Source organism: Anoplopoma fimbria, chromosome 6 (genome assembly GCF_027596085.1).
Source record: "Anoplopoma fimbria isolate UVic2021 breed Golden Eagle Sablefish chromosome 6, Afim_UVic_2022, whole genome shotgun sequence".
Classification (NCBI taxonomy): Eukaryota; Metazoa; Chordata; class Actinopteri; order Perciformes; family Anoplopomatidae; genus Anoplopoma; species Anoplopoma fimbria.
The window spans coordinates 25,798,682-25,826,081 of NC_072454.1; the positions used below are offsets into that span (position 1 = coordinate 25,798,682).

General features: G+C 40.5%; 1 protein-coding gene across 1 annotated transcript; it reads right to left on the reverse strand.

The window, feature by feature from the left end:
* On the reverse strand, nucleotides 1–27,253 carry slc18a2 (solute carrier family 18 member 2). The gene is made up of 15 exons (XM_054600522.1): nucleotides 27,084–27,253; nucleotides 24,344–24,680; nucleotides 17,121–17,179; nucleotides 16,937–17,020; nucleotides 14,412–14,504; nucleotides 13,919–14,008; nucleotides 13,703–13,746; nucleotides 12,253–12,313; nucleotides 9,858–9,953; nucleotides 7,938–8,016; nucleotides 6,798–6,849; nucleotides 6,186–6,249; nucleotides 5,980–6,099; nucleotides 3,812–3,945; nucleotides 1–422 (listed from the first exon to the last, which is right to left on the reverse strand). Exons 1-15 carry the CDS (start codon nucleotides 27,214–27,216, stop codon nucleotides 315–317), a joined length of 1,554 nt encoding a protein of 517 aa, XP_054456497.1. The 5' UTR covers nucleotides 27,217–27,253; the 3' UTR covers nucleotides 1–314.
* Between the last annotated feature and the right edge of the window lie 147 nt (nucleotides 27,254–27,400).

Here is a 27,400-nt window from a genome sequence, read left to right on the forward strand (position 1 = left end):
CAGCAAAGCGAACTTGTTGCTCAGCACCCTTCTAACACCTAAAAAGTGCTTTTTGACACATCTCTCTACTGAATAAGGCTGTGGGCTAAAAAAATATCTTTCACACAATGCGCTTGCAACAACAGATCAAGAACAACTTTGGTTTGTTCCAGTAAAACTTCTAAGAGGACAAAGAACAGTGAAGACTACACGCAGGACATTCACATGGAAATATCATGGCTGTTTTGTTAAATTACAGTTTTTTTCTTCAGTGTTCCTTTTTTGTACAACAAAATAGATCCTCTGAAGGGTAAACCTGCGTGGCTGGTGTCCTGTTAATCATAATCGTCATATTCTGGATCCATGTTCTCACCCTGGTAGTACGTCCCCTGTGTGGAGTAGGACCTTGTCTTCATTGAACAGTTGGTGTCCATCAAAATAGCCTGAAAAGACAGTGGTAGGAGAGAGTTGTTTTTGCCACATGTTTCAAAGTTCGTTAAGTAAAATACCTTTTGTGACACAGAACCCCCCCCCCCCTTTTTTAACTTCAATTTGTGTACCATATTTGTGGAGGTTCTGGGTTTTAAGTTAATTTATCTAGATACTGCTATAATCCTTCTATGTGGGACAAGGTCCGAGGGTAGTTTGACGTTATGTTGAAATAATACATTTAATCCAGTTATGTTTTTAAGCCCCCATGTGTAAAATTGACAAACTTGTCACTTTTGCAACTTCTAGTGGTAAGACCAAAAAGCCAATCTGGCTTGGAATGAGTAGAGGGCTCGGGGTGTCTGAGGGGATTACAGAGCACTAACAATTTATTTATTTATTGCACTCTAAGCCACCGTAGAGGCCACTTTAATGTGTTCTATCTATGGGTGACGGGGCACCGGGGTTACCATCACCAGTGAAGACAGCAATTCATGCCACTGTCCATTGAATAAATTAAAGAAACACATATATATAGAAACTCTATTTGCGTGTGTTGAGGTGCAGTTAGTGGGTGTGCAAGCAGTGTGGACATCCACTAATTGAATCCCATGTCCTGCTCTGCCTGTCCCAAGTTTTTGACCACTATGAATGCTAAAGAGAAATGTTGGGCCCCCATTTTGTTTGTATGTTGCACACACACACACACACACACACACACACACACACACACACACACACACACACACACACACACACACACACACACACACACACACACACACACACACACACACACACACACACACACACACACACACACACACACACACACACACACACACACACACACACACACACACACACACACGTTGTATTGCGTAGTTTTTTTGTTAGACAATTCATTTTCTATGGGGTTTTCTGGTCTAGGAGCACATATTTTTTTGCAGTGTTAAAAATATGCATTTACTATTGTCTGGCCCATGACTCCTTATATTTTTTTGTATACTCGTTTGGCCACCAATGATATACATCAACCTCATACATAATAAGTTATTTCCATGTGTATTTCAGATCACAACTCTTTGAAAACTACAACACATCAGAAAACATTGACATCGCACTCTCTTCCAGGAGTGGTCCTTCCATTTGCTGAAAGTAAAGCCTCTTAAATAACTCTCATAACTCTCCTATACCAAAGTGTAAGACTGTTTTAATCCTAGATTAGTATGATAGTAAAGATTTCAGTGATTTAGATGAGAGAGGCTTAAATTGTCCTTTAAGTTTTTAAAAGTGTGTCCTGCTGTATTATTTCCCCATCATGTCCAACATTCCTAAAGATTTACCCTACAAACTGGTAAAATAACAAGTTGTAACTGACCAGAGTGATGTGTACAAGGGTTTGTTAGTTAATGTGGTTATTTTGCCACAGCTTGGTACGGCTCAGGTCACCAATAGATCGGCCGTGTAATGGCAGTTTGACATCAGCATGGTTCCATATAATGGCTGATCATGACAAATTGTAAACTGAATTCAAAGATGGTGCCCCATTCATTCCTATGAACGCCTGCTGCCTCCCATTGTAAAAAAAATTTAGCTGCAAAATGAGAAAAGCTTGTAAGAATCATTGCCACAAGAGAAATCTTTGCCCTGCTTTTTATAATTATACATCTTTAAATTGTTTTTGACTATTTCGTTAAATTTAATTTTGTTATGTTCACTTAATAGGGTAAGAGTCGTGCCAATCTGTCGGAGCGTGATCGAGTCAAAAGAGGCAAATACTGATGGAGGGAAAAGGCAGAGAAGATGAATATGAGATGGTGAATATAAACAGAATGTAATGGAAGACAGAGGTGATGAATGATAGCAGATGCTGCACAGAGACAAACAAACGGATATGAAGGCACAGGGGTGGAGCTGGGGGAGTTCAGTCACAAGCATGCGGGATGGAGATTTGCATGCAGCCAACTGGTGTCCAATGATGGTAAGGTCATTCACAGTTATTCTCCAATCGCTAAAGGCTGTAACCATGAGTGAACCTGAGTTTCTGTTTATCCCAAAATGGCAACTTCTTTATAACAGCATTGCTATGAGATACACATGTAAACCTTATGGAAGCTTAGTTTTCTTTCATTGTCTTTGGGATCATTTACTCGGGAGTTCCAACAGGTTTTTACCTCAGTATTGATAGTAAAATGGTATTATGTAACTGTATCTACTGTTTAGCAGATATTGTGTCAAGGCTGCTAAATGAACACACAATGGCAAACTTACATTTGACTTTATTGAAGATATTGTAGAAAGACCTAATTTCTAAAATGCTTCTATTGAATCAAGGTTTTTCAGAATCGTCCTTTATCAATATTATTGTAGTATTCTAGTTATGGGTTAGGTAAATGTAATTGTAGTCTGCCTATTGGTCTTGCAAAATAGGCATTCTTTTTTTCATCATTTACAAAGTTGGTATAGATTTAACCTAAAGACTTTTTATCCTTTTTTCATTTCTTGTTCTTTTTAAATGTGAGTTGGGTTGTTAGGAGCCTAGAACAGTGAACCTTCATTTGTTCCGTGAATTCTGTTCAAATTTGAAACCTAAAAAGATACCATGGCAACTATTGGGGCGGCTGTGGCACATGAGGTAGAGCGCTTGACCCGCAACCACAAGGTCGGTGGTTCGAACCCCTCCCCAGGCAACATGCCAAGGTGTCCTTGAGCAAGACACCTAACCCCCAGTTGCTCCCCGGGCGCTTCATTGCAGCCCACTGCTCCTCCGGGATGGGTCAAATGCAGAGAACCGAATTTCCCCATTGTGGGACTAATAAAGGCTTAATTATTATTATTATTATTGATGATATTTCCCCAAAATCTGAATAAAAATACTTAAACTTTATTTCCCTATAAGTAGTCCAGCTATAAGCAAGATACTGTAACAGACTTTAGCCACCATGCAGTTATGAAATAATAATGCAATAAATAAATAATAAAATATAAACTGTTCAGAAAAGATTGGCATTTTGGTCAATCTTTTAGTGTCCCATGTCCTACGTCAGACTTTGACATAATCCGTGCACACAGTACAATTTGATGAGGTATATCATGCTTGTACCTTCCGTACAGGTTTGATATGCCATTTACTGTGTGAAGAATGACTTTGATATTTTTCACAGGTTTGAGGCTTGGCTATAGAACTACATGTCAGAGCAACGTCATTTAGATTTAAAAGGCATTGCAAGATAAAATAATGTTGCAAGTTGTACAACCCTATATCTATCCGAAAACCAATTTGTTCAAACGAGAACATTCTCATAACGTTCTTTGTTGACCTTGTCTTCCAGATGTTCAATATTTCTTTGTGGTTATGACGGACTTGATTGACTGTTTTTAAGTGTGTGTTGAATCTTACAATTTTCTCTTCTTGTCCCGGTGGATTCCTGAGGAAGATGCAGAGAGGAGCAAAGCTAATATCCACTATTCCAATGATGGTCATTAGCCAGGGGAAGCCAATACTCTCAGCTATGGCTCCTCCGATAGATGGACCTACATGAGTCAGGGACAGATCACACGCTGGTTTTAGTTTGGTTTGTTTGGCTGAGGGCGGCACTTTCTCACTCCGATGAGTCAAATACTGCAGCGTCGTCAATGTTCCTAAGCTTCAAACTACGTATCCCTCTACCCTCAGTTTTGCATGTGTCGGTGATGGCGTCTAAATAAGCTCTTTGCGCTACATTGTTTCTTTTTACAATAAACTTCCGTCTTCACAGGAAGTTAGGTTTAGGCAACAATTCCAATTAGTTAGGTTTAGGAATAGAGTGTACTGACACGACTCTAATGACTACCGAGTGACTGATAAGTCACCTGACTAGCGACTCACATTACAGCTAACGTGACAAGATGTCAACGTTTACTGTTAGTGTCACACAAGATACAAACAGCTGTGTCCTGGACAAAAGTACTACACCAAGGAGCACTGACCAGACTGCATTATGGTACGATGTTGGGGGGGAGAAGGACCTTTGCATTCCAACTCTTTACGGACATATTTTTAACATCAGGCACAATGCCATTTTTACATTTTTAACACTTATGGACGTGTGGTAATATTTTGTTAAAAAAAGGAGTAATACTGGGATAATAACACAAAAGTGTTGAGTCAAGTACCACAACCATGGCTAAGAAACAATTGCTAAAAAATGCATCAAATACCGTATTTTGGTCAGCGCTCCTGTGTCTGACACCAACGACTGGAGGAACTATTAGCATGTGACTGTAACACACAAGGCTTTCAACTAACTCCAGTGTAAACACACCTGTGTAACAAACACAGGACTTTCATCCAGGAGATCTCTGTTAGTGTCCTGTCAGTGATTAGTGTAGTTAGTCACAAGTGGCAAGTCACGTGTCTCGTTTGTCAAGCGCTATTCCCTTGAGTTGAAAGTCAAGTTATTGTCAACTATGCTCCTATCCTAAAAACTAACTAAAGTTCTGTTCCACAGTATACACAACTTGAAAATTGACAACATTCCTCTATTAGAAACACCCTGCAACGTCATCAACGTAAACATCACTTCCTCCGTCCATTATAAACTTAAACAGCTTGTGTACATGTTGCTGCCACTGTGGACAATCTATACTGAAATAAAATACTGAATATATATATATTGAAATAGATAAATTGGTGGTCTGCTTTCACCTGAAATAATAGTTGGATTGGATATCAATAACAAAATCACTAACTGCAATACTCAGCAGACAGCCATGTCTCCATAGCAGACGTGAGAGCTGTACTCAACTGTTGGTTATGTTAGTTTCTAATCACAGCAGCCAACATAAACAGAAAGCTAATGCTGCTATTTGTTGTAATATTGAAGTGACATAGAGCTGTAACTTCAATATTGGTTTGTCTTGCTTAACCCTATGCTAGCGTTGCAGTTACCGCAATGACTGATGGGTAATCTTGCTTGTCAACCGTAGAAGTGTCGAAGTGAAGAGCCGTTTCAGTTTTTCCCTAGACGGTTCACTTCTTCCTATGAACTGAGCATTTTTGATCCCTATGGTTTGGATTCTTACTTGACATGGCTAGATACTTTTCGCAGTCCACTTTGCAGGGAACTACTGAGTGATTGGAACTTCCTGGGAAGACGCACAATGCATGTAACGTATAGCATATATTGCCACGCATCCCTGCCGAGTCCAGAGAGACCCTAGAGGGGGGCGTAGAGCATCATAGTAGTGTAGGTTAGGAGCCCTGACCATGCAGCACTATTTGATGCATTGGGGTGAGAATGTGTTGCGAAAAACACATGGTATGTTAGTCTAAATTGTATAACTATAAAATCAGGGCTGGAAAATGCCTTTCTTCTTAATAACCTGGAAACACATATGGTTATTGTAATAACCAAGAATTAGCCACAGCAATGACACCAGAATTTCATTTGGACAAACAAGATGATCCAAAGATTTCTAGTGATTGGACACTCTATGTTGCTTTTAAAATTCACTTTGGAGGTATCATAATCTGTAGATTATGATACCTCCCTATAATATTGTTAAGGTTTTTAGGTTTCTTCTTACCTAAAGCAAATCCCATGCAGAAAGCCACATCAGCTATGGCATACACACTTCCATAAACAGACACATGTCGCAGGTCCACCAGGTAACCCATGATAGGCATCATAGAGGAGTCCACCATGCCTGTAACACATCACAAACAATAAAGGTCTCACACACTCAGAGGGGGACATACTTGTTGAGCGTAGTATTCAATTTAGCAGACCTACCAATAGCAAAACCAACACCAAAGTTTGGAACAATCAGACCGTAGATGTCTTTAGCAAGTGGAACCTAGAACAGAGAGACAAATATCAGGAGACGTATGCCTTTTTATTACGTGTGAGAGTAAACAACAAACGCTTCCATTAGAGGAGAGATGCTGGCTGCTTTTGGATTTTTGCGTTTTATTCACTGTGTACTCAGACGCCCTTTGGCAGTATGAAGTTTGGAGAAGTGTAAAAGATAGGAAATCTTGATGATTTGGACAGTCTAGTTGTTTTTACCCTATTAACACTAAGGCCACACAACTGGTTGTCTTATTTTTTGGACATGAAAATCATAACCTGGTTTTAAGAAAATATACCTTTTACACTACATATTACAGCACATATTACATCCACATGTAGTGGATTTACTGTTGTGTTTCTACTGGATGAGGAAATATTTCTGAATGTATATAAATTATTATTACTATTACACACCTTACAAATCCTCTTAAGAATTTAATTATTTTAAACAGCAACATTTCTGCTCCCTTTTAAACTCTTTAGTGACCCACCAGTGCTGAAATATCCCATAGTGGACATGTGATTTGCTGCAGTTGTCTCCCTCATACTTACACATATAACACTGATTCCAACCACGGTTATTCCAATGAGAGCACAAAGCCACCTGTAAAGGAGAGAAGACATGGTCAGTGTTATTCAATCAAAATCAATAGACTATGCTTAAAGTTAGACAGGGATCACACATCTATCCGCATAGTTTGAATATTCTATTTTACCGTCATGTTTTGCATACCAACTCATTATGAAATACTGAAAATCACTTCTATATATATATATTTTTAACAGTTATGTAAAGTCTCCCAAACTAATATCAACAATTTAAAAATATATTGCTTAATAGCTGTGAATGAACAGTTTAGGTAACATATCTCATATGTTACCTAAGCAATGTGTATTTATTATTGTGGCCAACAGTTTTTATTGGTAGTTCATGGGAAATATTGGTGTTTAAGTAGAGGTCAGGTAATATTTTGATGAAAAAGAAGGAGATAGGAGAAAGAAGGAGGGATGTTCTGATGAGGCGCTAATGTAACTGGAAATCATGACTTTCCAGAAAATAATACTCAAATTCCCCTCATCATTGCAAACACTTCCCCTTTTCTTTCAGGTAATACAGCCAAAATTCAGGTTCAAATTCTGTGATTTCATATATGGAAACACGTATGGTGCTTTATGTATAAGGACCACAAGCAGTGCACTTAGTCCTATGTTTGTGGTGAAGCATTACAAAGAAAACCTTACAATTTCATACATTTTGTGATGTCATCCTTAATGTAACTCCAGAAAGCTGTGGGGAAAAGGCTTATTTGTAACATTGGGTATTAAGCGTTAAGTGTTACAATAATGTGGTTGAAACCTGACATCGTACAACATTTGCAAAGAATATGTGAACTTTATGAAATGGAACAAAAAAAGGATCCAAATCCCCAAATTTATAAAGTATAATAAATAAACTGCAATGGCCCTGTTAAGGCAATACAGTTATTAATTATATTTCATGGTCTTTGAAACTATCCATATACATCAATCCATACATTCTCAATTATAATAAAGCCAGCCTCACAAAAACTAAAAACACTGAAAACTAATTTAGAGAGGCGGAAACAGATATCATATCCAGTGAGAGAGAGAGAGAGAGAAAAAGAGAGAGAAGGGAGACGGAGCATAGATAAGGATTATTTCTCTCCCTACCTCCCCATCTTGTGCGCCAATGTGCCGAAGATGTAGGTTCCAATAAGGTAGGAGATGGACGCTGGTAAGAAAGCGACGCCTGGGCCACAGAAGGATACAAACACACACACACACACACACACACACACACACACACACACACACACACACACACACACACACACACACACACACACACACACACACACACACACACACACACACACACAATGAGCGAGATAAATGTGTGGGAAGGCCCTCCAAGATAAGCAGATCTCTATCAGTGCCTCATCACTGAGCTGCTGTACATCTTCCATTGTCTGTAATGAAGACTTGCCAGCACATGGCACCCTAATATCCTGTTCCCCACTCATCCTTTTTTATCTGACCCAGACTTCATATACAACCAACTGGAACAAACCAATAACAGCAGAGACTGCAGGGAGCCTCTGTATAGAAAATATCTAGAAGGATAAAGCAGTGACACTTTTTGCACTCACTAAGTCAGTAAGTTATATATGTACTTATATTATGTTAATGAGGAACCTTCCCTTGAAGGCTTATGTCTTGGTAATAGAAAGAAGTCTCTGAACCCAAGATTCAGGGCCCTGTTTGTTTGTACAGGGATATCTGAACTGAACAATTAGCCTTATTGAGCAATAGGACTGACCTCAGTTGGGGCCATGACAGCAGGAAGCAGAGCTGTTTTAACGCTGTCAGGATGTATTGCAAGGAGAAGTCAGGCAGAATAAATGGCCATGCTATTCCTGCTAGGCTGTTGATTGGAAGCCAAGCCAAGCCGACATTTGTGTTTATATACGGAAGCTGGAGCCTTGGCTCAGGCTAGCGAATTATTACAGTTTGCCTGAACTAGTGTTGGCTTGTTGGGAGTTTCAGGGTAATAATAATCAGTGGCACGTTGACAGTGGAATCTTTGGTGGTGGGTCTTGCCTGTGGGTGGAGCCATGGACGCAGCAAGTAGCCAGTGTTAGGAAGGCAGAGACAATGGACCACGACCGTGGTGAAAATGGGACAACAACTATAGCAGAAACTGTGTCACAACCCTAAGAGGACTTCTACGGACAGCAATTAGAGACTTATTTGTGACGTTAAAAACCAACCAGTAGAAAATAAATTTCCCTTGAAATGTCGACAATGCGATTTTGTTGTCAAGTTTACATTACAGTGTTTTAAAAAGCATGTGATGGAGTTGTAGATTTTTTTAGGGTCCGTTTCAATGGAATTGCATTGCTAACAGCATTGGTCCATGTTTACTTCCTGTAAGCTGATGTCATTGACATACACTGCAACAAGAAATAAACTGTGAATTTTAAAATGCAATTGTGAAATGGTCTATAAATAATGTCCACACTGATGGACTACTTAAATGGCATTTAGTTTTCTAGTTTTCCCTTGTTGATATTAAAATGAAGGGATGAAAACACATTAGAATCTTGAAGCACTATGCTTTGGAAAATGGTTGGCAGTGATGTCAAGTATACATGCTTTTGTAACGGAAACAATACAAAACACTTTTATGGTCCTTTAAATCTTCAGTTTTTGTTGGCCCTGTCATTGAGGTGTTAATTAAATGATATGTTTTAGCATTGAGGTCGTAGTGGTGGTGTTTTGCTGGACTGCATCATTTTCAGAGGTCTTTCTAATCATCTGCCTCTCTCACCTATTCAAATGTAAGGACAAAAAATTCAAAACACAGTACAACAGTAGTCTGGTGCAACACCACCTGTAACTTTGATCTCAATAATATATATATATAATATATATTATAATTGACAATGTAAACAACAACTGATCACAGTTCGTGTGGGTCCCCTTATTTGTGTGAGTTTATAAGGAATGAAAGTGTTTTGAACATTTAGGTGCCGTAACAACGTATACTGCATAATGTGTATTTTCTAAATGTGAGTACTCTGGAAATACCTAGCTGCCATTTCCTGGCACACATGGTCTCCATCATCCAGATTGGCATCGTTGGCTCCAGCATGGCAATGGCCATATTTCCGAAACAAATGGCACCTGGGAAGGAAGATTGAGGATAAGTGGACGCAATGTCAATTATGGTCTGTTTTTGTTATTCGGTCCTTATTTGTTAGATCACCAACCTCCATCGCCTGCACATAGACACGCTTACAAACACAGCCTGCACTCTCACAGTAATTGAAGTATTGGGAAAGGCTAACTTGCACACAAATGCAATTTTCCTGCCACACATTTGTATTAGCTTACCTGTGAGGACCATACAGTGGCCACATTTATTCGTTAATTCCTAGCTGTAGCCAGAAAAATACACCTCTAAAATCCTTGGATTCTGTCCCTCTGGTGATCTAAGACTTTAAGACGGTACATGTTGCAGGTCATGGATGTAAGACACTGCAGGGAGAATCATTTTTTTGTTATTGAATCGTTTGTTGTCACGTCTGTCATCATTCGTGTGATAAAACATGATGGCACATACATTTAACCTTGAGGCTGTTTTTCTAGGAACTTCTGTGTGTGCTGCATAGTCAAGTTATTTTCCCAATGCAGAAGGCATATGGGATGAGATTATGGGTGGATGAGTCTAGCCTTTCAAGAGACCCTTTGACTGAGACTTGAGACCCCCTGAAAGCACAAGAACTTTAAAAAATGTTTTGTCAATCGCAATTTTCCCAAAAATGTGTATAGTAAATTGCCTTGGCTTGCATCCATTGAATGTTATGTATAACCTTTTAAGTCTGTTAAAGACACTGATCACAAGGGAAGACCCCATTATTATTCACTAAACTATTAGACAAATGCAGGACTCTTTCCTTTTCCAGAATAACCCAGGGTGAGAGGCATCAGACAAACCCTGGGATAATGACAAGCCCTCCGCTCAGCATGTATTTGCTACAAATAAGCGGAAGGTTCTTACAGTTTTTGTGCATTGAACAGCAGTTCATAATATCCGGCCTATGGGTTTGGTCCAGGAGAAGACACCATTTGGGAAGTCCTTTTTCAGTTCTATTGAGTGACTGAGGTGCAAGTGCATAACAGCATAAACTTGGAGGCAAGTGAATGGAAGGAATGGCCAGTCTGATCTTAACCCAGACAGTTACCATAGAAGGAGAGTAGAAAGGTCATCCCCATTTAAATCAGTGTAGCAGGATTGTCAGAGCCGTAGATTTTTTTCATGTGTATCGTTGCCATTGAGACCGTTGTAGCAGGCTAACTTCCATATAAACACTTATAATCTAGTCAAATGACCACGGCAAACAGTTCAATGTGCTTTCCAGCCCTATTCTACTTCCATGGTTGTTACTAGGCGTCTGTAGTAAACATGGACACAAAATATAAGTTTGAGCAAAGCTTAGTTCATGAGCATACTGGGCATCCGAACACTTGGGTCAAAGATTGACAATCAACTGTAGTTTTTCACCTGATCTGCGATCATATGTTTTGGAAAGCTGCTTAACCCCAGACTGCTGGACAGATGTTAAACCCAAAAGAAGCCCCTGTATGCAAGGTGTCCCCTGATATCCTGGAGGAAGGCTGGCAACATGTAATCTGATTGGGGTTTATTCAACTTGAAAGCTCTACATGTTCTACTTGAGTCCTGTAAGGATGAAACAATATAGGATTTTGATAATAGGATCATTTTCAGAGGAAATTTCATGATGTCACAGTTTCATGATTATTAATTAGTGTATTTCGTATATAGTTAATTAACTAAAATATGTATTATGAGGCGCAACAAATCACAAAACTCAAGGTTCGGATTGTATCATGGTTTTGGTCTAACTAAAATAGTAAGTATATATAAATGTAAACAAAACCGACCATTAAAAAATAAGATTTACAAATATGTCTGATGCAAACACAAATATGTCTTGTTTTAAATATCTGTGTTTAAAAGGATTTCAAATTTAAAATCCAAAACATATTTAAATGTTGTTACATTTATAAACACACTGCCCGTCATATGTCACCTTCACTGTTATCCACTTTGAGCCACTTGCCTTCTACTGCCAGTAATACCACTCGTTGTCGCGTGGTTGGCTAACGTTAGCATAGCGATATGTTTGTTTGCCAGCTGATGGTCTTTCCTTCAATATCATGGTGGTAACATTTAATCCAGTGACTGTATCACTGATGGTTTTGGGGATCCCTACAGCCTTAGATGCCCATTTTTTTCTGAAGTGCACAAGTGAGATGTTTGGACCATTTTGCCGTAACTAGCTGTCTGAGTAGTTTCCAGGTGATTCCTTTCCACTTTCTTCCAAGGTTCCCAGATTTAAAATTATTTTAAATGAAATATGGATTTCAATTACATTCTACAGTGCTGCTATTTTCTTACCGGCTGCGATAAGAATATATGGATCCTTCATTAGTGTCAACAGCGGGGTCCCCTTCTGACTCTGTGAAGGACAAAGACACAAAAACAACATTCTATTTGAAATACATAAAAGTTTCTGCCGTAGCTCTCAACCAAACCCACTTGTAAAATACTTAAGATAAGGTTACAAATCTCAGCAGAATCTGCTTTTGACCAAGCAAATCAAAGCATTTTAATTCTTCCTTTGTATTCTTCCACTTTGCCAATACACTCTCAGTGAAATAGAATCTTTGAGAACAAATCTAGGAATCGGTTGGCATAGTCCGGACTGAATATTTACTTTAATGTAATAATGCCATTGGATGCACAAACTCTCCAATGACAATAGTGTTCTTTTCAAGTGTAAGGCGAGGAGTGACCAAATAAATATTTCAAACAATAATTGAAATAAGAGTGTCAAAATTAAATTTCAGTCAGTATAACCAAGACAGACTCAACCCTCTGTAACACGTCATGTTACACATGAACAGAGAATAACATTTCTTGCTACATACATGCAGAACAGGTGAACCTAAAGCCAAGCTCAGACTACAGTAGTTTAAAAATACTAGTTAATACTAGTTAATACTAGTTAATACCCCCCCCTTGATTCTCTCCACTAATACATTACAACAGGTGTCTTTGTAGTTAGAACCAACAGAGCATTCTTCCTCTCTTTCTGAATGAGTCATTATCAAGGGTTCAAAAGGCGTGTCTACTGAGTTCACTGAAGGCCCTGTCAAGTGTTTTTCACTCTCAGTAAGCCTAATGGCTCCATACCTTTATCTCCCTCAACCATCTTTCTACCACATTACAATTGAATCTCCACGGAGAGGAACAACAAGGAGAAGCAGAAACATGGCTGACATCTACAGGCTCATCCATTTTTATATTAGTCTGCATTCACGAACTCTGTTGTCACAAAAATGCCACTTATTAATGCTCATTTCCTTAATACTTAATAATAATTTTCAAATAGCTTTCTGATTGGCTGTTAACTGATGCCGCTTGGTTGCCATAGAGATTGAAACCCATCAACTCCACAGCTCAAAGAACAGAAACGCACAAAATAATTGCATTTCCCTTTGTTGCTGTAATTAAGATTATGTGTTCTCATAGGGTCATTTTAACTTTTGCTTAAAATAAATGGCAGAAGTGAAGGTTGAATCCTGACTGTTACATTGTTCCTGAGTGAATGACAGGCACTGTAAAGCACTTTGCACTAAGTTAAAGGTTCGATATACAGTAAGTGCAAGCCATGGGTTTTGCTGCATGTCATCCACCTTCACTGTTTCTCTCCACACTTCCTGTATTTACTATCCAATTAAGAAAGAAATGCCATAAAAAACTAAAATGTTCTGCAGTTGTAAAGGTTATCTTAATGAAGTAAAATAAGCTTCAGGAAATGAATTATCAGGGCAAACAAACTCACCTCTGGTTCCACCTTGGTGGGCTGAAGAACAATGAGCTGCAGAGCTGTGAAGACACACAGCGAATTAACTTAATGTAAGCCTTTCATATCTAAAAGTTAGAGATAGAATTTCAAAAATACGTATATAAAATGATGTTCAACAATCACATTATTTTTAACATTCCTGCTACATTTCGACTATTCTTGGTCTGGATGTAAGAAACAATGTAACTTTACCTCCATCAAACAAAGCCAGGAATGCCAGAATAAGGAAAGGAGCGGTCTTCCCAACAAACTCGTACATCACACTGCCGAACGGGGGTCCAACTGTGGAGGACACATTGGATGGTCAGTTGTGGAGAGATCCATTTTATAATCACTCCAGTAACGGCAGCTTTCCCCTTACAAGACAGCTCACGGTTTAAGTGTTTCTTAATTGACTTTAAACTCTAACCTTTCTAGTCTTCCAACCACTCAAAGCACTGTGCACTACATGACAACATTCACCCATTCATACACTGATGACAGGAGCTGCCATACATCAGGATCTAAACTATTGCTCATTCACACACACTCACCTTCAGACAGCCTTCAGGAGCAAACTGGGGTTCATTATCTTGCCCAAGGACACTTCGACATGCGGACTGGAGGAGCTGGGTATCGACCGCTAATACTCCACTCTACCTACTTGAGCCACAGTCGCCCTATCTATATGCATATGTATACATACCTAACACTCCCAATGCCAGACCTCCCAGGGCGATACCGATGGCATGGCCTCTCTCCTCATCATCTGTGTACACACTCGCAAGCATTCCCATCCCTGAAAACAAACAGATGAACAGGTCCTGCATTTCAAAACAGATGTTGATACAGATTTTAAATGTAACAGACATGTAATGTAACACAACTGTTACTGATACAGGGCAGCAAATCCTACAAGATTTATTAAATTTTTCATTCACATGTGTGCTGAGTGTAGTGGCTAACACTGTTGCCTCACAGCAAGAGGGGCCCGAGTTCAGTTCCCGGGCTAGACGGCCTTCTGAGTGGAGTTTGCATGTTCTCCGGGTTCTCCGGCTTCCTCCCACAGTCCAAAGACCTATTGCCCATAGGTGTGAATGTGAGTGTGAATGGTTGTCAGTCTCTATGGCCATGTCCACATCAACCCGTTTTCAAATGAAAAACGGAGTTTTAAAACAAAAACGATCTCCGTCCACAGATGCGTTTCAGCATCGTTTTCGAAATGATTTGCATCCAGACTTGCTCCCCTGAAAACGAATATCACATGACTATTCATGTACACTGGGCATGCGCGTGCCGGTGTAAACAGGAAGTACATTGGTTGCTTGGTTACAGACCTCTCAAATCTTCCTCCATAAACTCAAACAGACACATTTCGTGGAAGTTTTTAGAAGTTTTTATTTTTCAAGCTTAGTTACAACACTGCAGGTCTAACTCTATCTCTCCCACACAGACATCAAATTTACTTTAAAATAGTTACTAAACGAAGTTTACTAGATTACGGGTCCATACATTTGGTCAACACAAGTCTCTCACTCGTTTCCTCTTGGTTTCGTTCGTTGGTTATTTGTGAAGTTCACAATAGTTGTGGAGAAGAAAATAAGCATTAATTAGAAAAGGAAAGTCCTCCGTCAAAGCCTCAATCCGGGACTTCAGAAGTCCGTTCTGTAGGGCTGATAACGCCGCTGGACAGGCCGCTGGACACGCCGCTCGCTAATCGCTCAAATAACAGCTGATTCTTCTGCATGTCGGCAGTAGTAGAATTATAAAATGCAGAATTGAACTGCGCAACAGCTGCTAGCAAAGACAAAGAACCTCGAATCCCCTCCGGGTTGCCATGCATCACCTCTGTTCCCCTGGGTCCTAAGTCCCTACAAGCAAGGCTTCTTGTTGTCAATCAAGCATACCTTGAACATCTATGTACAAACATTTGTAACAAATACCACATTATCCATGTTGAATTAACCTGGTAGTCGATCGGTATCAAGGCTGTTGTTGTTGTTCGCTTCCGGAAAAGGGTCACGTGGTAAGGGGGTGACGAATCAGGGAATGACACGTTGTAACTGCTAAGAACCAATCAAGTAGGGAATGCCGGTGCCTACGTCATCGTTTTCGGACTGCTTCGTTTTCCATCATCCACACTATCAGGAAAACGCGGCGTTTTCAAACTCCTCCGTCCTCGGGAGCGTTTTCAAACTCCTCTGTTTTCGGTGCCCTAAAACGCCCGGTAGTGTGGACGCCCGGTGCAAACGCAGCAAAAGATATTCGGATTCATTTGAAAACGGGTTAGTGTGGATGTGGCCTATGTGTCAGCCCTGCGATAGTCTGGAGACCTGTCCAGGGTGAACCCTGCCTTCACCCAATGACAACTGAGATCGGCTCCAGCACCCCCACGACCTTGAACAGGATAAGCAGTTACGGAAAATGAATGAATGAAGTTTCATAGCGACGATGACTGCATAATTTCTAACTAAGAAGAATACATTTAGTTTTATAGTAAACAAACCACATATACGTTTTAGTAATGCCAAAATTGGCCTTTAGCTGACATCTTTGTCACTTAGAGAGTTTGGATGTTATGACGTCAGGTTGTACAAGGTGCTTCTCCATAGTCAGTGTTTTACTATAGGAGAAGGAGTTTGGAGAAACAGACAGGAGTACCAGCACTGGGGCAAAGATATGTACTGCTGTGAACGGGGGCAGCAGCCATACTTATTTTAGACAATTAAAAGAAAGACCCACTTGAATACCACTTTAAGTGTACGCAATTTTAGAATATTTTCATATGGGGGACTGAAGTGAAAGTGAAACTTATATATACTGTTTTTGTAGGTGTCTGGTGGCTTCGAAGAGACCTTTCACTTTCAGTTGAGTAAACCATCGAAAAGGGATATTTGATGGTTAGATGAAGCATTATAAATTAACAAAATCTTGTGTACACCGACATCTGGTGAAAATGTCATGTTAATAGCACCTTTAGAAATATATTTACTGAGAAAAATGGTGACGTGTTCAATACTTATTTTACCCGCTGTAGGTGCCTTAAGTAGCCCTTTTATATACTTTTGTAGCTTCAAAGAAATTGACTTGCCTCGCTCCTGTGGACTTTGCACTCTTTCCACCTCCCCTGGCGACATTAAGGCTACAAACAACCCATAATGCAGCACTAATTTAAAATAAGGCTCAATTGGATATGAGTATCACACAAAAATAAAGAGAAGGAGGCCTTACCAGCCACAGATGAGCAGGAGGAGCCCACACCTTGCATGGATCTGGCCAGAAACAGCAGAGTGTAGCTCGATGAGAAGGCGAACACTTTACAACAGCAAAAACAAACAGAGATACAGACAAAACATCAGGCATGATGCTAGCATTCTAAATTTCTGATAATTACGACATGTTGGGTGGAACTTACTGATAGTAGAAACGAACATGATACAGAAGCCAGCAAATATGGGAAGTTGATATCCTATTCTAAAGGGACAAAAAGAAAAAAGACAAACTACATTAGTAAAGTAAGCAAAGAGTTGTTTAGTTGTGAGATGTCTACACAAATATAGATTAAATGAATGGCTTCAATCAAAGCTGAATTTCTTTCTTTTCAGCTTAATGTATCTTCCTAAAGTATTGCCACCTAAAACATTTTAATCATAGAAGTAGTGGAGGACTTCTTATTATTTAAATGAAAAGTGCTTTAGCCAGTAAGGGCTGATAAATCAAGTATGCATAAGGCAAGTAGCAAAACCATGTAATGTACTACCAAAATCATTACCTGAGAGCCAAAATGGTCATAATAAACTCCATAGCAAATGAGTGTCAAGCATTTCTAGAAAGTCTGTATTTCCATGACACATTCTTGCCAGTTACAATTGTTAGCCTGACATTTTAACGGGAGGAGAATGACAACATCTTCTTTCATTAAAATGCTAAAAGCTGCCATGCACATCATAGCTGTTGTATTCCCCCATAGATACCGGACATGCTTGACTTGCCTTGTTTTGTCCTCTGTCAGGAGAAGGTGACTAAGAACCAGTATTGTTCCTCGCCTCAATTACAGCATATCTGATCGCTCATCTGAGACACTAAATATTGCTTTTGAAGTGTGTGTCAGTAATGTTGGAGCATCTACGTTTCTCCCTCTCGCCTAAACATTTAAATCTTTAGACGGACTCTGTTTAGAATATGTGTGCTTAACTTGTAGCAAAAAGAAAAAAAGAAAAGATCATTAATTGTGTAAATATATATGAGTATATATGTCATATACTTAAATACTAAATAATGGTTCCTCCTTGCCATTTTCTTTTGTGTTTTTTTATATTGATTGTTTCATTGTATCAGAATTCAGAAGGATTTTATTCATAAATCCTGCCTTAAACTGCCAAGTACTGCCCACAATTTTAACTATATAGCTCCAGATCACAACAGAAGTTATCTTATGTCACTTTTCTTATAGAGCAGGTATAGACCATACCCTTAAGCAGTCTCCAAGCTGCTGGCGGCATGGCTAATGCCAAAGACCCGAAATTCATTAAAGCAGCATTTTATAGTTATCAGGTGTTTTTTGTTGATTTGGTGGCAACAAACCAAGCTGTAAACAAGAAACCAAAAAACAATTTACACATTCTGCAGGAAGAGTAGCATTCATTTGAAGTCACTTCACAAAAGAAAGCCCCCTATTCACCGTCATTGTAGCTCTGTTAGACTAATAGCAAGGGAGGCTCTGTTTCTCTACAAATCTGTGTTTTTTTTCGCACAATTTTGTGATGAGATTTTCAAATTGATGTTGAAATGTAAATAAGTCATCAAGCCAAATACCTAGATATTTGAACTCTGTGACTTACTCAATATTGCCACCATTCAATTTGGATCAGTGCAGTTTGAAAAATCTATATTTATTGCTCTAAAAAAAGCTTAACATTGTTTTTCCTGCATTAAGTACCAGGTTGACGAGTCAAGTCATAGGTTCTCAACAGCAAGTTGTGCTATTAATATAAAAATATATAATATAATGTAAATTTAAATAAAAAGGCCTAATATGCAGTCAATGATAAGATAGTTTAACAATATAACAATTACATTAATAATGAATAATAAAATAAACATTAAATGTATATTTAACTATCAATGCACACTTAATTATAACATCCGGAGAAAAATCACACACCTTAGTAACCCAGAAATATATACACTTCCCTTGCACTAATGATGTATGTGTAGGCCTATGGAGACTGCGACTCCCTCAGGATCAATACTCAATGTCTTCACCCTCTGCCACCTTCCAATCAAGTATACATATATACAGTTTTACTTGTAAAAAATCTCATTGGATATTTCCAGCTTGGACACACTGTGATCTTTCAGACAGAAACCATCAACAAGCAAATTAATCAAACACCAAACAACATAATGTCTGTAGAAGTAGAAAATTATCTCTTAGATTCTATGAACTATTAGTTCCTTCCTTTGAGCACAAGTTGAGTGGGCAGACATTATACAGCTGGTATCTCCAAAACAAGGCAACTAAATAGCACAAGAGGAAAATTGGTATTTATTTAGCTTATTATAGATTAGGCAGATCTCTTTCTGGTTGGATAATTGTCATGTCTCCTCCTGCTACTTAGGTTATGTATTTCTTTAACTCCAGCATTCAATGATTTTCAGTTTTAATTTGTGTAACTCACCTCTCCTCTACTTTTAGATACTTCACGTCCTGCCTTGTGTGTTTTCCACCTGTGTGATTGTTTACCTCGCCCCAGATCTGTTTCACCTGTGCCTAATTATCCTCACCTCCCAATGCATTTAGTCTGGGTGTTTCCCTGTCTCTGTGCAAATATCTTTTTGTCCCTTTAGTCAAGCCTTCCAGAAATTGTTAGTGTAAGTACCTGCGGTTTTATTTTAGCTCTCTGCCTGTTAATCCTGCCTTCATATTTGCCTTGTCCTGGCTGGCTTCACCTGTGTACAGAACCTGTTTTGGCAAGTAATGATTTTGTAACAGCACCTGCTCTCCGAGTCATGCTTTTGAGTCCTGTTTTTTCAAGTGGGTTATCCAGTCGTAATAGTACGAACTGACCCCAAAATAGCCTCAGCCGACTCAAATTCTGTGCACTTCAGGCTCATGGAAGCAGAATTCAGCATCATGATGATCAACTCACCTCAATTTACTTGGGGGTGAGAGAGATGTCGGAGCAGCAGGATACCTTCCAAGTTTCCATTGGCAGCCAGCATAGATGTTTGACGGAACAGCTGCAACAATTAACCCTTTCATTCCGTCCTGGACGTGGAACAGCGGACCAGCTCTTTACCCTTGCAGGTCTGTTGGAGGGTGCATGGGAGTTTGCTCATCCAGTCTACATGTGTTTTGTGGACTTGGAGAAGGCCTTCAACCGTGTCCCTCGGGGAGTCCTGTGGGGGGTACTGCGGGAATATGGGGTACCTGGTTCGTTACTACGAGCCATTCGGTCCTTGTATGACCAAAGTGAGAGCTGTGTCCGGATACTCGGCACAAAGTCGAGCTTGTTCCCAGTGCGTGTTGGCCTCCGCCAGGGCTGCCCATTGTCACCAATCCTGTTTGTGATTTTCATGGACAGGATTTCAAGGCGCAGCCGGGGGGAGGAGAGTTTCCGGTTTGGGGACCTCAGAATCGCATCCCTGCTTTTTGCAGATGATGTGGTTCTGTTGGCTTCTTCAGAACGTGACCTTCAGCACGCACTGGGGCGGTTCACAGCCGAGTGTGAAGCGGTCGGGATGAGAGTCAGTACCTCCAAGTCTGAGGCCATGGTTCTCTTCCGGAAAACGGTGGATTGCACCCTCTGGGTTGGGAGTGAGTCACTGCCCCAAGCGAGGGAGTTCAAGTATCTCGGGATCTTATTCACGAGTGAGGGTAAAATGGAGCGGGAGATGGACAGGCGGTTCGGTGCAGCGTCAGCAGTGATGCGGGCGTTGTACCGGACCGTTTTGGTGAAGAAGGAGCTGAGCCGAAAGGCAAAGCTCTCGATTTACCAGTCCATCTACGTTCCAACCCTCACCTATGGTCATGAGCTTTGGGTAGTGACCGAAAGAATGAGATCGCGAATACAAGCGGCCGAAATGAGCTTCCTTCGTAGGGTGGCTGGGCTCAGCCTTAGAGATAGGGTGAGGAGCTCAGACATCCGGAGGGAGCTCGGAGTAGAGCCGCTGCTCCTTCGCGTCGAAAGGGGCCAGCTGAGGTGGCTCGGGCATCTGATCAGGATGCCTCCTGGACGCCTCCCTTTAGAGGTTTTCCAGGCACGTCCAACTGGTAAGAGGCCCCGGGGTAGACCCAGAACACGCTGGAGAGATTATATATCTCGTCTGGCCTGGGAACGCCTCGGGGTTCCCCAGGAGGAGCTGGAAAGTGTTGCTGGGGAGAAGGACGTCTGGAGGAACCTCCTTAGCTTGCTGCCCCCGCGACCCGGCCCCGGATAAGCGGAAGGAGATGGATGGATGGATGGATGGATGCATAGAGGTCACTACAGTGGACAGCTATTCAAATGTTGTTTTCTTGTATATGCATGGGTTTTGATGGCATAGTTGCACATCAGCCACTACAGTAGCGCTCACTGTAGTCTTGATCTCACGCCTTGATCCTCGCTCCAGCTCCAGCAGCAACGCCTGCGGGAGGGTAGGTGCATCTACTGCTCTCAGTTGGATCACTGCTTGTCAACGTGTCCGGTAAAAGACAAGGTTCGCCAGTAATAAGAAAGGCTTGTCCTCCAGCTCCAGTTCTGAGCTTTCACCTCTTCTTCTCCCCTCTTATTCCTCTCATTCTAGGTGTCTGCTGCCTGAAGAGACACAAGCCACATATGGTCTTGTCCAGAGGAGGTAACGGGGTGTGGAGCAGACTGTCTTTCTACTGGCCTTCTGTCAACTTCTGCAAAGTAGCACTCTGATTCCCCAAATTCTCCACTTCCTGCTCAGAGGATCCTGATATCCTGGATCTCTCTGGTGTTCCACCTCGACATTAGGTAAGTGTTCAACAAGGCCAACCTCTCTGCCACCGTATTGGCATTATGCTTGTGCCAGTGAGCTTCTTCCTGGACTTCTCCCCCCAGAGGGCTCCCTTACTCCCTGTCAGCTCAGGAGAGAGTGACTATGGAGAAATACATTGATTCCTTAGACGCTGCTGGTATTATTCACCCTTCCACTTCCGACTTGGGTCGTTTAATCCTTAGTGGATAAGAAAGAGAATTGGCCCCGCCCCTGCATTAACTACCAAGGCCTGATAACATCACTATAAAAAACAGGTACCCTCTCCCTCTGATTTCATCTGCCTTTGAATAATTTCAAGAAGCTATGATCTGTATCAAGCTAGACTTAAGAAATGCACATCACTTGGTAAGGAGAAGGGAGGGGAACAAATGGAAGACTGATTTAACACCCCTATTATGAGTATTTTGTTATGCTATTTGGTCTCACCACACCGCAGCTGCGTTTCAGGCTCTGGTAAACAATGTTCTCCATTACATACTTCAACAGTCAGTCTTCGGGTACCTGGATGACATCTTTATCATTTGCTGGATGAGTAGATCCATGTCAGCAGGTTTTACAGGTCCTGCAATATCTCCTGGATAACTAACTCTTTCTTAAAGCTGAGAAGTGCGATTTCCATGCCCCAACAGTCACATTCCTCAGCTTCATAATCTCCCACAACTGTGTTCAGATGGACCCAGCCAAGGTCAGTGCTGTTCCTTATTGGCCCACGCTTACTAGCCATAAGCTCTCAGCTTTCCCTGGCAGATAAGGTCCATTGTGTGCGTCTTCCTGTCCATGAGGCGCTCCCCTGCTGAGGGGAACTACGACGTGGGCAACAGGGAGCTGCTGGTGGTCTAAGTCTTGTTGTTGGAGTGGCGACACTGGCTGGATGGAGCAAGCCCCTCTTGGGGACCTCCTGGGGGGACCATAAAAACTTGGAATACAAGTAGTCAGTCAAGCAGTTCAATGCTAGGGAAACCAGAGCCTTGCTTTAACTGTTTCCATTTTCCTGTGTCAGCAACCTCGCCTGTTCGACCCAAAGTCGAGTTCGTCATGCAACAACACGGAAGGTCAGGGAATATGTGGCTGCCTGCCCTGTGTGTGCCGGGAACAAGGTCTCCCAAGGCCCACCTCCTGGTCTCCTGCACATGCTTCCTGTGCCTGACCACTTCTGGTCTGACATCTCCTTAGATTTTGTTACTGGGACCGGGGTTCTCAGTTTGTTTCCTTGTTCTGGAAGGCTATCTGCTGTCTCCATGGTCAGTCTCTCCTCCAGGTACCACCCCAAATAGAACGTTCAGACAGAGCGAAGAATGATCATGGGCCGTGCTCCTTGAATTATGTATTTCTTTTACTACAGCATTCAGTTATTTCCTGTTTTAGTTTTTGGTACTGTGTGTTCCTGCTTTCATCTGTGCCTGAATTTCCTCACATCCCCTATGTATTTAGTCTGTGTTTTCTCCTGTTACTGCGCCAGTTTGTCTTTGTCCCCCAAGTCAAGCGGTCCAGCAATTCTTAGTGTTAGTACTCTTTCTACTCTTCCCCTGTCACTCATTACTTTTTTTTTGCCTCATCTTTGCTGGCTTTGTTTGCCTTATTACATGATGGTTTTCCTGTGTACCAAACCTGTTTTGGCAAATAAAGACTGTTTAACTGCACCTATTTGTTCTTTCGATTTGTGTTTATTTTCTGTGGATTTTCCAGTCGTAACAATAAAAGAAAATTATTACATTTGACATGTGCAGGTAAATAATTAGTGGTTTTATTTTTCATAGAATTCCCTGCCTTCCAGAATTTGAATGTGCAAGATGAATTTATTCTAAATGTTGACTTGATTTGGCTTTCACTTACAGAGGCTGTGCATTTATTTCTCAGTTGCTATCGCATCTGCTGTGTTGGTTAAAATTTGATCACCTCATCCAGTTATTCATGCATGAAAAAATACAAGTGCACATGCACACACATGCAATCACACATAATCAGGAATTCCGCTGTATTATATTCAGTTGGGTTGGATCTGTTGTGGCTGACATGACAATACACCCTCAGAACCAACATGACATTAAACAGACATGTTTACCATAAACGAAAACTTGATTTTTCGCTCTAGAACCTGAAAAGGGACTCTGTTGCTGCTCTCTCTCTTTAAAATGTGTCGGATCATAAATAACACAAGACCTCAGATGTTATTCTTCCTCTACCTCTGGCCAGCCTTTCAAACTTAAGTGGAATTTTGAACCACATATTGGCATTGGGCTAGCAGGAAGTCTCTGTTGCCTGAAAGGAAACCTGTAATCCTGTGACACTCCTACTCTGTCCTTTTAATATTCTGCTTTAAATGAATAATTGTGAATTAATGACGTAAAAAGCGTAACAATGCTGACTACTAAATTGAATTCTAAAGTGAATGGCATCTTTTGGTTTAAGATAAGAATCATAAACATGGATGATTTCTGTTCATTATGTGACAACTACTTGAATTTTGATTGCTTTTACTCATTCTGTGACACAAATTTCCATGCTGCTATAACAAAGACAACAACAAGGTTCCAGGTTGCCTGAAAAAACCCTTAACCAGTTCCCACCCGGTTGAAAATGCTTATTAAATAAAGCTTCAACACAGAGAGAGACAAAAAAACACAAGCCTACCTGTTCGTGAGTGGCCCTATGAAGGGATTGGTGATCAGTTGTACGGTGGCCTTGGAGGCGAAAAGCATTCCCACTTTGACATTCTCATCGAGCAGCTTGCTGGTAGACTGGGGGCACTCTGAGGAGTTTTGTGGCAGTTTTGTAGCAACAGGAGTTGTGGGGACCAGGTCAGTAGCCTTAGCTGTGGTGTTGGAGCCTGAAGACCTTACGGTGTTGTCGTATAAGGACACAATGCTGTGGAAGGCTGCTGGAGGACCCTGCTGGGACAGGGTGTTGTTCTTCAACGTCACATCTGTTGACTCATCCAGGTTGTACAGGTAGCTGGGAATGATGGGAACTAGCGGGCATAAAGAGGCGAGAGGAAATTGATGCAATGAAATATGACACGACCACTGACTGATGCTCACTAGCACGATGCTAATCCAAATGTCACTGCAAAACATGTCAACGGAGAACAAGATGGTTCTTCAAGGGTGAATCATAAGATTACCCTTAAGAAAGAACAAAACCTCAAAAAAGCCATAATTTCCTATGATTATCACAGTAATCATAGGAACTGTTGAAGGTGAGGTCTATGGGTTATCCAGAGTAACTAGTTCATTGCTGATTTTTATTTTGACTCTTTACAAAACTTTGACTGGCACAAAAGATCCGTTCATCTTTACTGTATTACTGGGAGAAGTTTCAGAAGTTCAGGCTATATTGTGGAGATATATGTAAAGAACACTGCAGATTACCTCTAGATTTTCCTTTTGATGGAAAGGTGTAGCCATTAGAAACATAAAGATTGAATTGAATTGTTAGAACGTGCCATTACGCCTGATCATTTAGTGTATCAGCCTAGATTCTTTAAATATATTCATTAGTCTGCCAAAAAGATATTTGGGGGCATTTTTGCCAAAACCTTGGTATTTTAATAAAGCTGAGTGGAACTTTATGTAGGAGGGAGGAATATAGCACTAGGCGAATGTCAAAACTGCTTAAGACAGAAAATACAAAGAATGACACAAAAAACACACTTTTTTCTAACAAAAATTAGGAATTCATGAATATACCATATAGATTCATGTTAAAAAAAATGATGAGGCTATGTTCTAGAAACTGGTTCTGTTTTCTCATATGACAGATTAAGAGCATAACACCCTTTCAATAAATGTTTGATGTGCTATTTTCCCTTCAATCACCAATTAGCTCACTGAGCTCAAACAAAATGAGTAAATACAGCATGTTAAACCTGCGATTATAAAGTAATAGCCAGACTCTTGGCATTGGCAGTAAAAGTAAAGCTACAAACTAATCATCAACATAGTAGAGAACATTGTTAACATGGAAAACCCTTTAATTATAAATCCTTTTTACATTTGGTTTTTAAAAGAAATAAAAAATAAAAACTATTAAATAATTAATATATACTTATTTATTGAATTTTAAATATGGTCAAGGACTATACATGGCACTGTCATCCATACCATCTTCGAATGATATAAATGATATTCATACTGGACATAATATGAATATGATATGATAATATGATCATTTTGAATACTGCAGTGATCGTAAGGTTAGACTTTAATGACTTGATGTCATTTATCTGTCTAGAGGTTATTTTCAATGATTTAATTCAATTAATAATTTTGCAAGTGCCGAGATCTGCTTCATACATTGGTGGGCTTCATTTGACCTAAATTCAGGATCTGGTCTCCATCAAATGAGGATGGTTCCATCTTGACAACCATAGCTGGAGGTCCGTGCATTAGGGTGAATGATGACATGTTATATTGGTTATGTGATCGAGCAAAGACTTATGTTATATTGGTTATGTGATCGAGCAAAGACTTATGTTATATGTGATGAGCAAAGACTTATGTTTATGTTATATTGGTTATGTGATCGAGCAAAGACTTATGTTATATTGGTTATGTGATGAGCAAAGACTTATGTTATATTGGTTATGTGATGAGCAAAGACTTATGTTATATTGGTTATGTGATGAGCAAAGACTTATATTTTTGCTAAGCAGATGTAACACAAAAGGCAACATGTTGTGAGAGCCTGTAAGAAAGCAGCAGTGCAGGTTGATGCTGGTCTATTTCATTAACTGAACCGAGCCCGTTCATTTACCCATTAATAATGATGTCAAACTCTGTTTTAATAGAATAATCAGCGGAGATGGTTGCGTGCTTTCAGAAGTTAATTAGGAATTAATTATAGGTTTTAACAAGCTGCTGCTGGTGTTGAATACATATCGCTCTGATATGATGGGGATGATGATTGATGATACTTTACATACAAGAATAAGTTTTGGAAAAATAGCCTGACCATCGATACGCACTGTGATATCTACTGCCATTTATCACGATGTACTGCTGTTACTTTATCAACTGGATGCACAATTCACAAAGAGAGAGAGTATACTGAGGGATGTCAAATGGAGATGTTTTCATATTTGATCCGATGTGGAAGCTTTCAATGTTAAGCGTTAAGTGTTGTTAGATTTTAAATCTGAATCTCAAAAATAAAAAAAATGAAAGTTCCAGTTTTGGTGACCGGTCATTCACAATATATATTTAAGACACATTATAGGTTAACCGGTTACTACATGAGACACACTGGACACGGGAGCGCTGCGCTGTGACCCGCAGTCATCTGGACACATCTGGACACATCTGGACACACCTGGTAAACTGCTCTACCTGTGGACAGAGCTTCAGAGATGCAGGAGGTAAGAAGAACGACCTACCGACCACAGTCAGCAGCATGTTATCCAGGAGCAGAGCCACGAAAACAATGAAGAGACTCAGCTTCCTCGACTGTCTCTCCTCTCTGAGCCATTTGATCACATGAAGCTGCCGAAGCGCATCTAGTCTCCCCATGATGTTAGTCCTGAACACAGCGAGGTGCAGAACGGATCAAACGTCCCCTGGAGAGACACACCTGGAAGTGATGGGTCAGACACTTAAAACAGTCCTTCCTCCACATGAAGCAGTGAGTTAAGCATCAGTGAGACATCTTACCTCGGATGCAGGAGCAGAGCTGGGAGGAGGAGAGTCAGCCAGT

What these genes read in the sequence shown, in the direction of transcription:
- slc18a2 (XM_054600522.1), bottom strand. Translation starts at nt 27,216, where the DNA reads ATGGGGAGACTAGATGCGCTTCGGCAGCTTCATGTGATCAAATGGCTC. An exon ending in ATATATTCTTATCGCAGCCG is followed by an intron (nt 9,954 to 12,252) that starts GTAAGAAAATAG and finishes CTTCCTTCCCAG; the next exon opens with GTGCCATTTGTTTCGGAAAT. An exon ending in TTGGCGCACAAGATGGGGAG is followed by an intron (nt 6,850 to 7,937) that starts GTAGGGAGAGAA and finishes TCTCCTTTACAG; the next exon opens with GTGGCTTTGTGCTCTCATTG.